The following is a 13,266-nucleotide window of genomic DNA, read 5'->3' as shown; positions in this document are numbered from 1 at the left end:
AGGCAGAATCACTTTCCTTCAAAGAAATAAAAAATGGATGAGGAGAGGATTTTCAGATTAAAGGAAAATCTGATCCAGGAATTCTTAAAGTCTGCTTCCATTAAGCAATCTACCACTCTCTCCTCCATCCCCCAACTAATACAAGCACGTACAACTCTCACCAAAGGAAAGAGGGTGCGTGGTTGAGGGAAATTAAACCTAGTAGGGAATTATTTTGGAGGAAAGCTTATGGATGCAAGACTGGGAGAGGCTTCTTCACACTAAGTGTGCAACAGTCTAAGAGTAAACCTACAGGTGCCTTTACACCTGCTCAGCCAATCCTCTAGCAGCTTGAAGTCTTGAAAAGTTTGAGAGCAAACAGAGCTTCAGAGATGTAAATAAAGGATGATCAGCATTCATGTAAGAGCCAGGTAGATTGTTGTCAGTATTACCTTAGAGGCTGTGTAATAAAAATATCTGGCTGCTTCAGTGTTGCTCTCAGTTCTTTTAAAGTATCATTTATAATAATAATGTTTTCATGAGTCTTACTTATGTGAGAGGGGTGTGCTCAGTGGAGTAAGAGGGGTGTGGAGTGAGAGGGGAGTGCTCATATGGAGAAGGGAGCGCTCAGTGGAGTGAGAGGGGAATGGAGTGAAAGGGGAGTGGAGTGAGAGGGCAGTGCTCATTTGCAGAGGGGAATGCTCAGCTTGAGCAGACACTGGTTAAACACACTCACCCAGTGGCAAACCCTCAGCTTTTGATGACTTACTAACCACCCTGAATTTGAATATGTGAAAGCCAACACAGGATTTAACAGTAAGTGAACAGGGAGACAAGCACCCTTGATCACAGAAAATGAGTCACTTCTTGGCATCAAGATGCCCATGGGCCTTGAGCACAGACTGAGAAAGTGCAGGATGAGGTGACCATCTAGTTTCCTAGTCTGTTAAAGGGATGTGCCCAAGTCTCCCTTACTGTGCACTCTTTTCTCTTTCTCTTCCTTTTTTAAAAAACTTTAATTGGAGGATAACTGCTTTACAATGTTTTGATTTCTGCTGTACAACAACATGAGTCAGTTTTAATATACACATATCCCCTCCCTGTTGAGCCTCCCTCCTACCCCCACCCTACTGTGCATTCTTGACAAATAAACACCTACAGCACCTTCTCTTTTCCCCAGTCACCTTTCTGGAGTAAGGCAGCTGTGCTACTAATGTCACAACAGAACATTTAAATAAGTACATGGAAGATTTAGTGAAATCACCCCCATTTTATTTTAGAGATTGTTACACATGGGCTTTTCCCTTGATGCAGTTGACCCTTGAACAATGTAGGGGTTAGGGGCATGGACCCGCAGCACAGTGAGAATCTTCATATAACTTTTAGTCAGCCCTCTGTATGTACGGATCCTCCACAGCCTCCCTGTGGGGGCCCTTCTGTCTCAGTTTCCCATGTTCAGATTCAACCAAACACGGATTTTCTAGTGTTTACTAGAAAAATCCTTACAGAAGTGGCCCTGCGAGGTTCAAACTCTCCTTGTTCATAGGTCAACATTATGTAGAAACAAAGCCACAACCTCTACCCCAGCCGACTGGTTGGGCAACCTCATACCTCAGCGTGAACCTCCCCTGCGGCAAGTCTGGCTTCCTTTCGTTCACGCTGTTCCGTCCACTCCCGATCCTGCTCCTCGGGTGATGGGTCGTGCTCCTCCTCGAGGTGCTCAGGCCGCCCGACCTGCTCCATGGCCTCCTCCTCCAGGGCCCGCCTGTGCTCCTCCTCCACCTGTCGCTCCTCCGGCTCCTTGGGTCCTGCTTCTTGCCGGGTCAGTTCTGCGGGAGCCTGAAGTTCTGCCTCCTTCTGGGTGGAAGGGTAAGGTTTTGTTTCCTCTGTTCTTCCAGGGGCTGCTTCATGGTTCTGCCACACTTCACTATTTCGAGACACCTAGGTCAAGCACATCACTGGAAATGACACTCCTCTAGTTTGAAAGTAGTGACAGAATTTCTTTATTACCATACAGGGTTATAACATAAGCAAAATCCTGGAGTCTAGAAATATAGAGTCCTGACTGAAAAGTATGGCTGCAATGGAGTCACTTAACTCTTCTCACTGTGTAATCTCACCTATAAAATAGAGATAACATAAGCAAAATTTCATCACGGGAAGCATACCGTAAGTAACCTAAAAGTAAAGCCTGTAAGTGACCACATCTCAGTAGACTCTGCCCTCAAAAGCAGTCTAACTCCTGTTCTCTCAGAATAAAAAGGCAAAATCCTCATACTTCAAGTGATTGAATACTTACACAATTTTCTTTGATGTAAATTTTGTCTTCAATAATTATTTGAAAAGAAAAGGATAAGATCAAATTGAGGATGAGTTAGCTTTGATTTTTGTTACCTAATATAAAAAAAGAATGCCATTACTAATGGACATCCATGTAAAATAGTGTCCATTAAATCAGGTACAATAAAACATTTTAATGTATTAAAAGTAATATTTCTTTGTACACCAGAGAAAGTCTGTGAATATTTTATATTATTAATACAGAAAACTCTGAAGAAAAAAAAAAGATAGGTTTTTTTCTACAGAGAACTCCTCTTCTAAAATTGGTGAACTTAAATCAGTTTTCTCTGAAAGCGTCAGAGATTTCTATATGGTCTTTATTTCTTAGAAAAAAGGGGCAGAATGAAGTAAACACAACATCAATAGGGAAATGTGTCACTGCTCTTCCTCCTGCCAAATCCTCCTGATTTTTCTTTATCAGGAAAAATATTTTGTTTGGTCAGACTGTCCCATAATTGAAATAAATGTGAAGCTCTCTTCTTGAATTAGCAGAAACATAACTGAGAAACTGGACTGTATAAATAAATAAACCAAGGGAAAAAGTCTTTTCTCAGACACTTGAGGACAGCTTCTGGAGGTACACATCTTATCAAGTCCTTGCATACCTGGAAAGTGTGAATTGATAGTACCCTGGCTTTACTGTCAGGCTAGCAAAGTAATGCTCAAAATTCTCCAAGCCAGGCTTCACCAGTATGGGAACTGTGAACTTCCAGATGTTGAAGCTGGTTTTAGAAAATGCAGAAGAACCAGAGATCAAATCGCCAACATCTGTTGGATCATCGAAAAAGCAAGAAGTTCCAGAAAAACATCTATTTCTGCTTTGTTGACTATGCCAAAGCCTTTGACTATGTGGATCACAACAAAGTATGGAAAATTCTTAAAGAGATGGGAATACTAGACCACCTGACCTGCCTCTTGAGAAACCTGTAAGAAGGTCAAGAAGCAACAGTTAGAACTGGACATGGAACAACAGACTGGTTCCAAATTGGGAAAGGAGTACATCAAGGCTGTATATTGTCACCCTGCTTATTTAACTTATATGCAGAGTGCATCATGAGAAATGCTGGACTGGATGAAGCACAAGCTGGAATCAAGATTGCTGGGAGAAATATCAATAACCTCAGATGTGCAGATGACATCACACTTATGGCAGAAAGCAAAGAACTAAAGAGCCTCTTGATGAAAGTGAAAGAGGAGAGTGAAAAAGTTGGCTTAAAACTCAACATTCAGAAAATTGAGATCATGGCATCTGGTCCCATCACTTCATGGGAAATAGACGGGGAAACAATGCAAACAGTGACAGACTTTATTTTTGGGGGGTTCAGAACCATTGCAGTTGGTGACTGAAGCCATGAAATTAAAAGACGCTTGCTCCTTGGAAGAAAAGTTATGACCAAGCTAGACAGCATATTAAAAAGCAGAGATATTACTTTGCCAACAAAGGTTCATCTAGTCAAAGCTATGATTTTTCCAGTAGTCATGTATGGATGTGAGAGTTGGACTATAAAGAAAGCTGACTGCCGAAGAATTGATGCTTTTAAACTGTGGTGTTGGAGAAGACTCCTGAGAGTCCCTTGGACTGCAACCAGATCCAACCAGTCCATCCTAAAGGAAATCAGTCCTGAATATTCATTGGAAGGACTGATGCTGAAGCTGAAACTCCAATACTTTGGCCAACTGATGTGAAGAACTGACTCAATGGAAAAGACCCTGATGCTGGGAAAGACTGAAGGCGGGAGAAGAAGGGGACAACAGAGGATGAGATGGTTGGAGGGCATCACCAACTCAATGAACATGAGTTTGAGTAAGCTCCGGGAGTTGGTGATGGACAGGGAAGCCTGGCATGCTGCAGTCCATGGGGTCGCAAAGAGTCGGACATGACTGAGCAACTGAACTGAACTGGCTTTAGAGTGGTAAAGAAACTGCCTGCCAATGCAGGAGAATCAAGAGATATAGGTTCAATCCCTGGGTTGGGAAGATCCCCTGGAGAAGGAAATGGCAACCCACTCCAGTATTCTTGCCCGGAGAATCCCATGGACAGAGGAGCCTGGCAGGGTACAGTCCATGGGGTTGCAAAGGGTCAGACATGACTGAGGCAACTTAGCAAGCACGCTGGCTGGCTTTATAGGAAATATTTCTCTGAAGGATTCTAAGTGCATTCAAATACCTGTCATTTATCTCCACAGCATCCCTGTGAGAAAGGTTAGGGCAAGTAACTATTACCTCCATTTCATAGATAGAAAAACTAAAAAAAAGTCAGAGTCATTAAAAGATCAATCCAGTTGAACTTGGATGGAGAACAGAACCAGTTCCCACACCAGGGCACTGACTGTGTTTTCTGAAGTTCAGAGCAATGTAAGACCCAGACAAAGAGTAAGTATCCAGGACACAGAAGCTGTCCGTGAAGGAATGCTTTGCTCAGACTGAAGATTCAAGTGAAGTCCACTTATACCAACTTAATTATTCCTATAAGATGATGAGAAGACGAGCTGGGGAGCCTTCTCAAACACTCATTGTTTACAGTGTGTTTGTCAGGGGAAAGATCTGATTACAAAAGCAACTCGGTAAGAATTAATCATATGGGTGACACCATTTGGGATGCTCCACTTAGGAGACATTCTTAAACAACAAGACTTAATTTTATAAAGAACAGGAATACAAAAGAGTGGATTCTGTTTTTAGACCTTACTCTCTTGCAGTTTCATGAAGGTCTTAAAATACAAACTTTGACATATGCTATATGACCTAGTACAGTATCAAGTTCAAATATATTATCAACTTAGTACTTGAGTGGGCTGATTATCATATAATATCCTCACAATCATTTAACCTTCTTACTCTACCCCAATCCCCCCCCCAAAAAAACCTTAAAATACTCAGACATGATAGCTTCTTTCAACCAAATAGACCCATATGAAGAAATAAAACTAGTTTAGTGTTTGTCAGAAAACAGGACAGCAGTTCTCAAAGAGTACATCACCAGGCCAGCTGAAACAGAAATGCAGATCCTCAGGTTTCATCCCAAATTAGCTGAACCTATAGGCTTGTTGTTCAGTTGCTCAGTCATGTCTGACTCTTTGTGACCCCATGGACTAGCCCACCAGGCTCCTCTGTCCATGGGATTCTCCAGGCAAGAATACTGGAGTGGGTTGCCATTTCTTCTTCTAGGAGATCTTCTCGACCCAGGGATTGAACCTGAGTCTCCTGCTTTAGCAGGTGGATTCTTTACTGCTGAGCCACCTGGGAAGCCCAACCTGTGGGCTGAAAACAGCTCTTCCTGTTTTAACAGCCCTAATGGGGAACTCTTGATATTTGCTAAAATTTGAGAATCAATGTTCCGCAAGAAGAGCTGACCATATTTAGAGCAGTTCACCTGAGAACAGCTTGACAGAGAAAATGACTCGACCACAGGCCAGTTCCCAACTCTTACCTCCCGAGGCTCTCCAGGCGACTTGTCTCTTGCTGTGCTGTCACCTTGTGGAGAATGTGCCACCTGGGTGATATTTTGCTGTTCTGTTTGTTCTGGTTTTCGAAAGCTTGGAATCCTATTCAGTGTATCTTTCAGTTGTTTATATTCTGCAACTTGAGTCTGCATTACAAATTGCACAATTGGATGCAAATTGCACAATTTGAGGAGGGAAAAGGATATCATTCATAGATGGTTCAGTGGAGGACTAGATAAAAATATTATACCTAAATGCAAGAGAGGAAAAATATGCAGACTGTTTCCATGCACTAGCTATACTTACTTGGACATGCTCAACCATTTTTAATCACATGCAAATTAGAATTAGAGTTAAAGGGAACAGAGAAAAAATATATCTAAGACAGATGTTAGTTTTCCATGCTACATTAAACTAAGTCAGAATTTTTATAAATAACTCTCCAGTATAAATATCATTATTAAAAGACAGCTATGCAATCAGTTTCAGGACATTAAAATCTATTTTAAAATTCCACATTTATATAAATCTAAGTGCAGATATCTTTTACCAGTATGGTCTGAGTAACACTTTTCAGCAGAAAAGAAAGAACCATGGGCTTCAAATAAGTAACTGATTATATATGTAAAATCACTCAGGCCATCCTCTTTCCCAGTCAATCTGTGGTCACATAAGGTCCCTACCTCTCCAAAAAGCTCCCTGTATTGTGCTCTGCAGTTTTGGAAAACAGTAGCATAGGCATAAAGGAGGCTGGTTTTTATTCTCATTCTTTGATTCTGAATATCCTTTTCTTCTAAAATAACAAAGGCACTAATGCAGGTATAGGACGAGAATATACTTATGTGTGTGTTATCTGTGTGTATATGTGGTAGGATGTGTGTGTGTAGGTGTGGGGGTGTGTGTGTGGTGTGTGATACTTTAAATACCAGAAGCTATAAAGATGGAAAAAATAAATATGTTAAGAAAACCAATAGACTGCTTATACTTAGCTTATCATATGTCCCAGCACTGTTATCCTAAAACAGAAGTGCTATCTGTGTAAACACACATTTCCATAAGCACATACAAAGAACCCAGAGCTCTCTTCTGAACACACTTCCCAGGCAGGGTGCCCCTTCACTGTGCCCAGCAGAGCAGAGAGGAGGCTGGCGAGTCTGGCTCCCTTGGCCACAGTTGCACACCTGCACGGCACTCACCCACCTGCTTCCTGTCTCTCTAATTCACAAAGAGAAGTCTGCCTGCTAAATGTGTCTCAGGGGCGTGCTTCTTTATCATTTGTACAAACATGTGCCATATGGCTAACAGTGGCCCTTAGCCAGAAACCTATCAAAACATTTGCAAACTGACTTTGGAGGTCAAAGGGGAAAAAAATGACATCTATACAGCGATGCTTTTAATAAGATAAATATTCTACACTTTCTTCTTTCTCCTCCTCCTACGTACGTAACCTTTGAAGGGAGAAATACTATGGTCCTCAAACATGAGCATGCATGAAGAATCATGTTAAATTATGGAATGATCATGTTAAAAATGCAGGCTCCTGGATGCCCACCCTAGAAATCAGTATTCAGTAGGTGTGGGGCAAGGCCCACATAACTGTAATACAGAGAATCTCCACAAATCCCAGCTTCAAGGTGGTTCTGGGCACTGATATTGGGCCAGCTTCTCTACTCCTTTTGACCTTATTTAGTTATTAAAAAAAATACAGTTATTATATAACTCAGTAGGTTGTGAATATTAAATAAAATTCTGTATATAAAGTTATTATGATAATCCCTGACAAATTCTAAGCTCTCAAATTCCACTCAGGTCCTGGTTTCTCCCCACTTAATTACATTTAAAAATCAGATTGTCAAGACAGAATCTCATAAGATGATTTACATGAGAAACGTATATGCCTGAAATAGCAGTTGTTTTCTAAGCAGATCTGGGCAAAGTTTCAACTGGGGAGTAAAAGAACAGGAGAAACTTGACGACCTCATCCAAAAGAACCAAGAAGATATTCAAAGAAATAGAAAAATATATGTACATTAAATTTAAAAACTTGTTTTCTATTACAAAATCTTGTGAGTAATATTCCTCAGTGAGCTTACAACAGAATTTGGTTTTGGTCATTAAATGAACTACTTTACTCACATTTTTCTGAATTTTCAAGTCGTTGCTTAATTTAATATTTATTGTTATTATAGTACGTAGAGTATTCAAATTGGTCTGTCATATTTTTCAGTATGAAAAGTAGTCTCATGTAACAATGCTTGGCAGAAATTTTATAAAGAAGATTTTGAATGTAATAATATCCTCTAAAGCTAATTTAATTGATAAACATGTAAAAAATTACCACATAGCTACAGTTTTGTAGGGGGATAATCAATGACTGCCTTGAAAAGGGGTCCTACAGTCCCTGATGTTACAGTCTCTGAAACAGATCAGGGCCTGGCATACGATTCTTTTAAAAAATTTTATAAAGACAAAAAATAATGCACAGTCTCCTGGTAAGAACAAATAGTTGGTTTTCCTTTGCTCTTTTCTTTTAATTCTTCCAAGAGAAGAAAAGTGAAGACCAGTGATTAAGAATATACAGTGACTAAACTAGCCATTCCTATTTGTTTCAATGATAAAGCTGTAAAACAGTCAGTGTGACATTACTTCACTAAGCTCTGTAACATCTGTATTTGTTCATTTAATACATTATCTACTGAGGGCCTGCCTTGTGCGAGGACTGCTGTAGGCTTTGAACAAATGAAACTTACGACTCTGGTTTTCCTTCTCTATTTACCTGAGATTTCTTATTTCCTGTAATTTGACCTAACAACACATAAGCCTAGGCCCAAAAGGAGTGTATGCAGGCGTAAAGCCGGGAGCAAGGGAAGGAGGAGTAAAATATAGAGTTTTACAATGATTTATTTAGGTACTTAGCATATAAAATCCTGCAGATAGTATAGCAAGAGTCTACATAGGTCTATATAGTGGAAAAAACCACATATGTGGGATGAATTCTCTGACTTAGACAAGTATTAGACTACTGCATGTAGGAGTTGGTGGAGGGTAGAAAAAGTCATATGAACCACACTGCCAGTGCAGGAAAAAAAAAAAAGGAAAAAAAATCAAAGCTTTACTTAATATTCTCTTGATTGAGTTTTGAAAGCATGCATGATCTTCAGGATAAGGAAAGCTCTGTCCTAAGGAACTCAGCGAAGACTGGCCTTTAAGAGACTGCATGCACAGACGAATTCAGAAATGTTAAGCAGACTTAAAAAGAACCCAGAGAGGCTGCTACCCTTCTAACCTGTGCAGCAGCTAGTGCACTCTTGTGGTCTTCCAAAGTCACTACAAGTTGCTCATGCTCGGAGAGTAAATTCTTATGCTGTTGCTACACAAAAAAGAATTTTACATGTTGAGTTTTGACATTCTGGGACAAACTCCTCTTGGGCAGGCAGTGGTATGGCCACCCAAACACTGCTCACTTGCTGGCTTGTTTGTTGTTGTAGCATTTGATAAGTTCAAAAATCTTTGCAGAGGGAAGACCATGGTTAAGGTGGTAATCCACAATCTAAAATGTGTTACCCAAAAATCATAATCACTTACAAGGAAATCAAAACAGGAAGAAAAATACCTTTAGTTATAAATAAACCTTTTCAAATAAAAAGCTTATTAAGATTCAACCACGTGGCAAAAAGAATCATTCCAGTGCTAATGCAAACGCTGAGATTTCCAGATCATTCTTTAGCTTACAATGCACAAGAAGTAATGGGCAGGTTCACTTTCCACAAAAGCCCAAAATAACAGTGTGGATTGTAAAGCAGGTCAAGTAGTGAACGACTTTTAAGTCACTACAAACTAAAGCAGGCAAACACAAATCAATCAAATGCTGGGGTTTTTAGGTTGTTGTTGTTGCTGTTTTACCTTGACATCTTGCAGCTGTGTGTGCATGTCCTGATGCGCTCTCCTCAGCTGTCTGTTCTCTTCTCTCAGATTGTACACGGTTTCTATTTTAGAAAAAGGAAAATCATGCATAAAGCCCTGGGCCTTTCAGGCTCTTGATTCTATTATTTTCCTATCTAAAGCCTCACATAACTTTTTCAAAGACCGTTTTGAACTTTGACAGTACAATACTCCAAATCAACAAAACTTAGCACCATTTTGGGATGTGGCACAGATTCAGTTGGACAACCCAATACAATCTGGCTCAGTGGTTTAAATATGCTTAAACAAGCTATCTGGCATAGAAGTTAAGGATTTTTAATTACTCCTGAGCTAAAAATGAAATATTTTTGTTAATAAGCAAACCCCTAGGAATGAAATGTAATGGGTAGGGGTCATCTAAGATTTTAGTCTCACCATAAATTAAAAATAAAGCTATCAAAAAGCACAAACTGCCTCTCTCATAGCCATGAAAAATTTCCACAGTCCTTCAAAGGGATTTCAGTTACAAAAGCAACTCAGGAAACAAGAGACAGACACCTCATCTGCTCAAAAATTCTAAATGTATTTTCTTTCTCCCACAATCGAGTTCTTGACTGGTCTAAACTCTTCCTCCAATAGCTACTGGACAATTCTTTGCACAGTTACAATGTGAGACTGCAGTGATCACAGTGAAGTCTTAAAACCTCCCCAGCCACAAGCCCTACAATTCGCGGAACAGCCTCTTGGTAATTTCCCCACATTTTCTGTATCTGGAGATTATCTGTTATGAACTGGTAGCCCCTGGGCCAACACACAGACTTTTTTTTTTTTGGCCCCTGCAGGTGTTAGCCAACATACAGTGTCTTCCACATTTGAAGGGCTGTAACCAAGTAAAAATCAAGAAGCTGGGTCTCATAAGATTCTGGCAACATCAGGCCAATTCTCAGCAGAAGTTAAATGGCAGCTGGGTGACCATATGATTCATTTTCCAATGGGAGATATTGTCGACAGTGAAAGGGGTGCTGTTTTAGAACGATGCTGGGACAGCAGCAGGTGTGGGCCTGCACGGTGCTGGGCAAACTGTCCCCAGAGTGGCAGCCACTCCCTGCAGGCAAAACTTTACTGTCTCCAGGGTGGCCGTGAGCACTGCAGAAAACTGCCGGTTACCACGCCGCCTCATATTCTCTGCCCGCTTTCACTCCGTTAAGAGTCCCTGCTTGATCCCTGGGCACTGGCTTTATGACACATTTGGAAAGAGATCAAGAAGAAGGTGAGAATGTCGCTAGTGGTTGTCCACCTATTTGTAACAGCAGATTTTCTCAAACGTCAAACGGGACACCAGCAGCAATCCAAGAGGACCCCAAGTATGTCACAGGCTGGATGGGCCTTCAGTCTACACACGCACACATGCAGTTGAAATACACGGCTGACTTTTAAAGGAATTCAGTTTATAACCTTAAGGACAGTGTCTCCTGTGCCTTTGCTGTGTGACCATAAGTTACTTAACTTTTGCAGGCCTCAATTTCTTCATTTGTTGAACTGGGTTAAATATAATGCCTACCTGCCAGGTTGTTATAAGGCTTAAAGAAGATACCTGCATGAAGAGTTTCACCCAGTACTGACACATGGCAAACATTTATTGAGTGTCAGCTCTTCTTATAACCATAATGATGAGAATCATCTAAGCTTACATGGTATCAACTCGTTATCTATATTCTAAATTCTAAACTCCCTCCTCATGTCACATTAATCTACCAAAGATCACTTGGACTACACACAACATGGTTTGCCATGACAGAGCCTCGTCTATCACAATTTACTGTCAGGGACCATGATCAAACAAAACTGCCGATGTGAAAATCACTTAGAAGTGTCATCAAAGGCACTGCCATATTAAGTTGTTTAAAATTTCTATGAGATGTCTTCCAAATATTCAGTTCAGTTCAGTCGCTCAGTTGTGTCCGACTCTTTGCGACCCCATGAATCGCAGCACACCAGGCCTCCCTGTCCATCACCAACTCCTGGAGCTCACTCAGACTCAGGTCCGTTGAGTCAGTGATGCCATCCAGCCATCTCATCCTCTGTCGTCCCCTTCTCCTCCTGCCCCCAATCCCTCCCAGCATCAGAGTCTTTTCCAATGAGTCAACTCTTCGCATGAGGTGGCCAAAGTACTGGAGTTTCAGCTTTAGCGTCACTCCTTCCAAAGAACACCTGGGACTGATCTCCTTTAGGGTGGACTGGTTGGATCTCCTTGCAGTCCAAGGGACTCTCAAGAGTCTTCTCCAACACCACAGGTCAAAAGCATGAATTATTCGGCACTCAGCTTTCTTCACAGTCCAACTCTCACATCCATACATGACCACAGGAAAAACCATAGCCTTGACTAGACGGACCTTCATTGGCAAAGTAATGTCTCTGCTTTTCAATATGCTGTCTACGTTGGTCATAACTTTTCTTCCAAGGAGTGTCTTTTAATTTCATGGCTGCAATCACCATCTGCAGTGATTTTGGAGCCCCAAAAAATAAAGTCTGACACTGTTTCCACTGTTTCCCCATCTATTTCCCATGAAGTGATGGGACCAGATGCCATGATCTTCGTTTTCTGAATGTTGAGCTTTAAGCCAACTTTTTCACTCTCCTCTTTCACAGAGGCTTTTTAGTTCCTCTTCACTTTCTGCCATAAGGGTGGTGTCATCTGCATATCTGAAGTCATTGATATTTCTCCCAGCAATCTTGATTCCAGCTTGTGCTTCTTCCAGCCCAGCGTTTCTCATGATGTACTCTACATAGAAGTTAAATAAGCAGGGTGACAATATACAACCTTGATGTACTCCTTTTCCTATTTGGAACCAGTCTGTTGTTCCATGTCCAGTTCTCACTGTTGCTTCCTGACCTGCATATAGGTTTCTCAAGAGGCAGGTCAGGTGGTCTGGTATTCTCATCTCTTTCAGAATTTTTCACAGTTTATTGTGATCCACACAGTCAAAGGCTTTGGCATAGTCAATAAAGCAGAAATAGATGTTTTTCTGGAACTCTCTTGCTTTTTCCATGATCCAGCGGATGTTTGCAATATGATCTCTGGTTCCTCTGCCTTTTTGAAAACCAGCTTGAACATCTAGAAGTTCACGGTTCACATATTGCTGAAGCCTGGCTTGGAGAATTTTGAGCATTACTTTCCTAGTGTGTGAGATGAGTGCAACTGTGCGGTAGTTTGAGCATTCTTTGGCATTGCCTTTATTTGGGATTGGAATGAAAACTGACCTTTTCCAGTCCTGTGGCCACTGCTGAGTTTTCCAAATTTGCTGGCATATTGAGTGCTGCACTTTCACAGCATCATCTTTCAGGATTTCAAATAGCTCAACTGGAATTCCATCACCTCCATTAGCTTTGTTCGTAGTGATGCTTTCTAAGGCCCACTTGACTTCACATTCCAGGATGTCTGGCTCTAGGTCAGTGATCACACCATCGTGATTATTTGGGTCGTGAAGATCTTTTTTGTACAGTTCTTCTGTGTATTCTTGCCACCTCTTCTTAATATCTTCTGCTTCTGTTAGGTCCATACCATTTCTGTCCTTTATTGAGCCCATCTTTACATTAAATG

The 13,266-nt window shown here is 41.0% G+C and overlaps 1 protein-coding gene across 5 annotated transcripts in view; it reads right to left on the bottom strand.

Moving 5' to 3' along the window:
* GOLIM4 (golgi integral membrane protein 4) overlaps window positions 1–13,266 on the bottom strand; it is an 83,853-nt gene that overhangs the window by 17,137 nt on the left and 53,450 nt on the right. For 2 of the 5 annotated variants that reach the window (XM_005201743.5, NM_001205553.2), the window contains exons 6-9: window positions 9,666–9,748; window positions 9,049–9,132; window positions 5,750–5,908; window positions 1,591–1,920 (exon numbers count right to left, since the gene is read on the bottom strand). In XM_005201743.5, coding sequence (XP_005201800.1) covers window positions 1,591–1,920; window positions 5,750–5,908; window positions 9,049–9,132; window positions 9,666–9,748 — 656 coding nt within the window. The remainder of the gene's footprint in view (window positions 1–1,590; window positions 1,921–5,749; window positions 5,909–9,048; window positions 9,133–9,665; window positions 9,749–13,266) is intronic. The other 3 variants (XM_005201744.5, XM_015472769.3, XM_024990891.2) reach the window with 2 other exon arrangements.

The sequence above is a fragment of the Bos taurus genome, chromosome 1, assembly GCF_002263795.3.
Source record: "Bos taurus isolate L1 Dominette 01449 registration number 42190680 breed Hereford chromosome 1, ARS-UCD2.0, whole genome shotgun sequence".
Lineage (NCBI taxonomy): Eukaryota > Metazoa > Chordata > Mammalia > Artiodactyla > Bovidae > Bos > Bos taurus.
The sequence above is the reverse complement of the archived record's forward strand: the minus strand, read 5'-3'. Positions and strand labels throughout refer to the sequence as shown.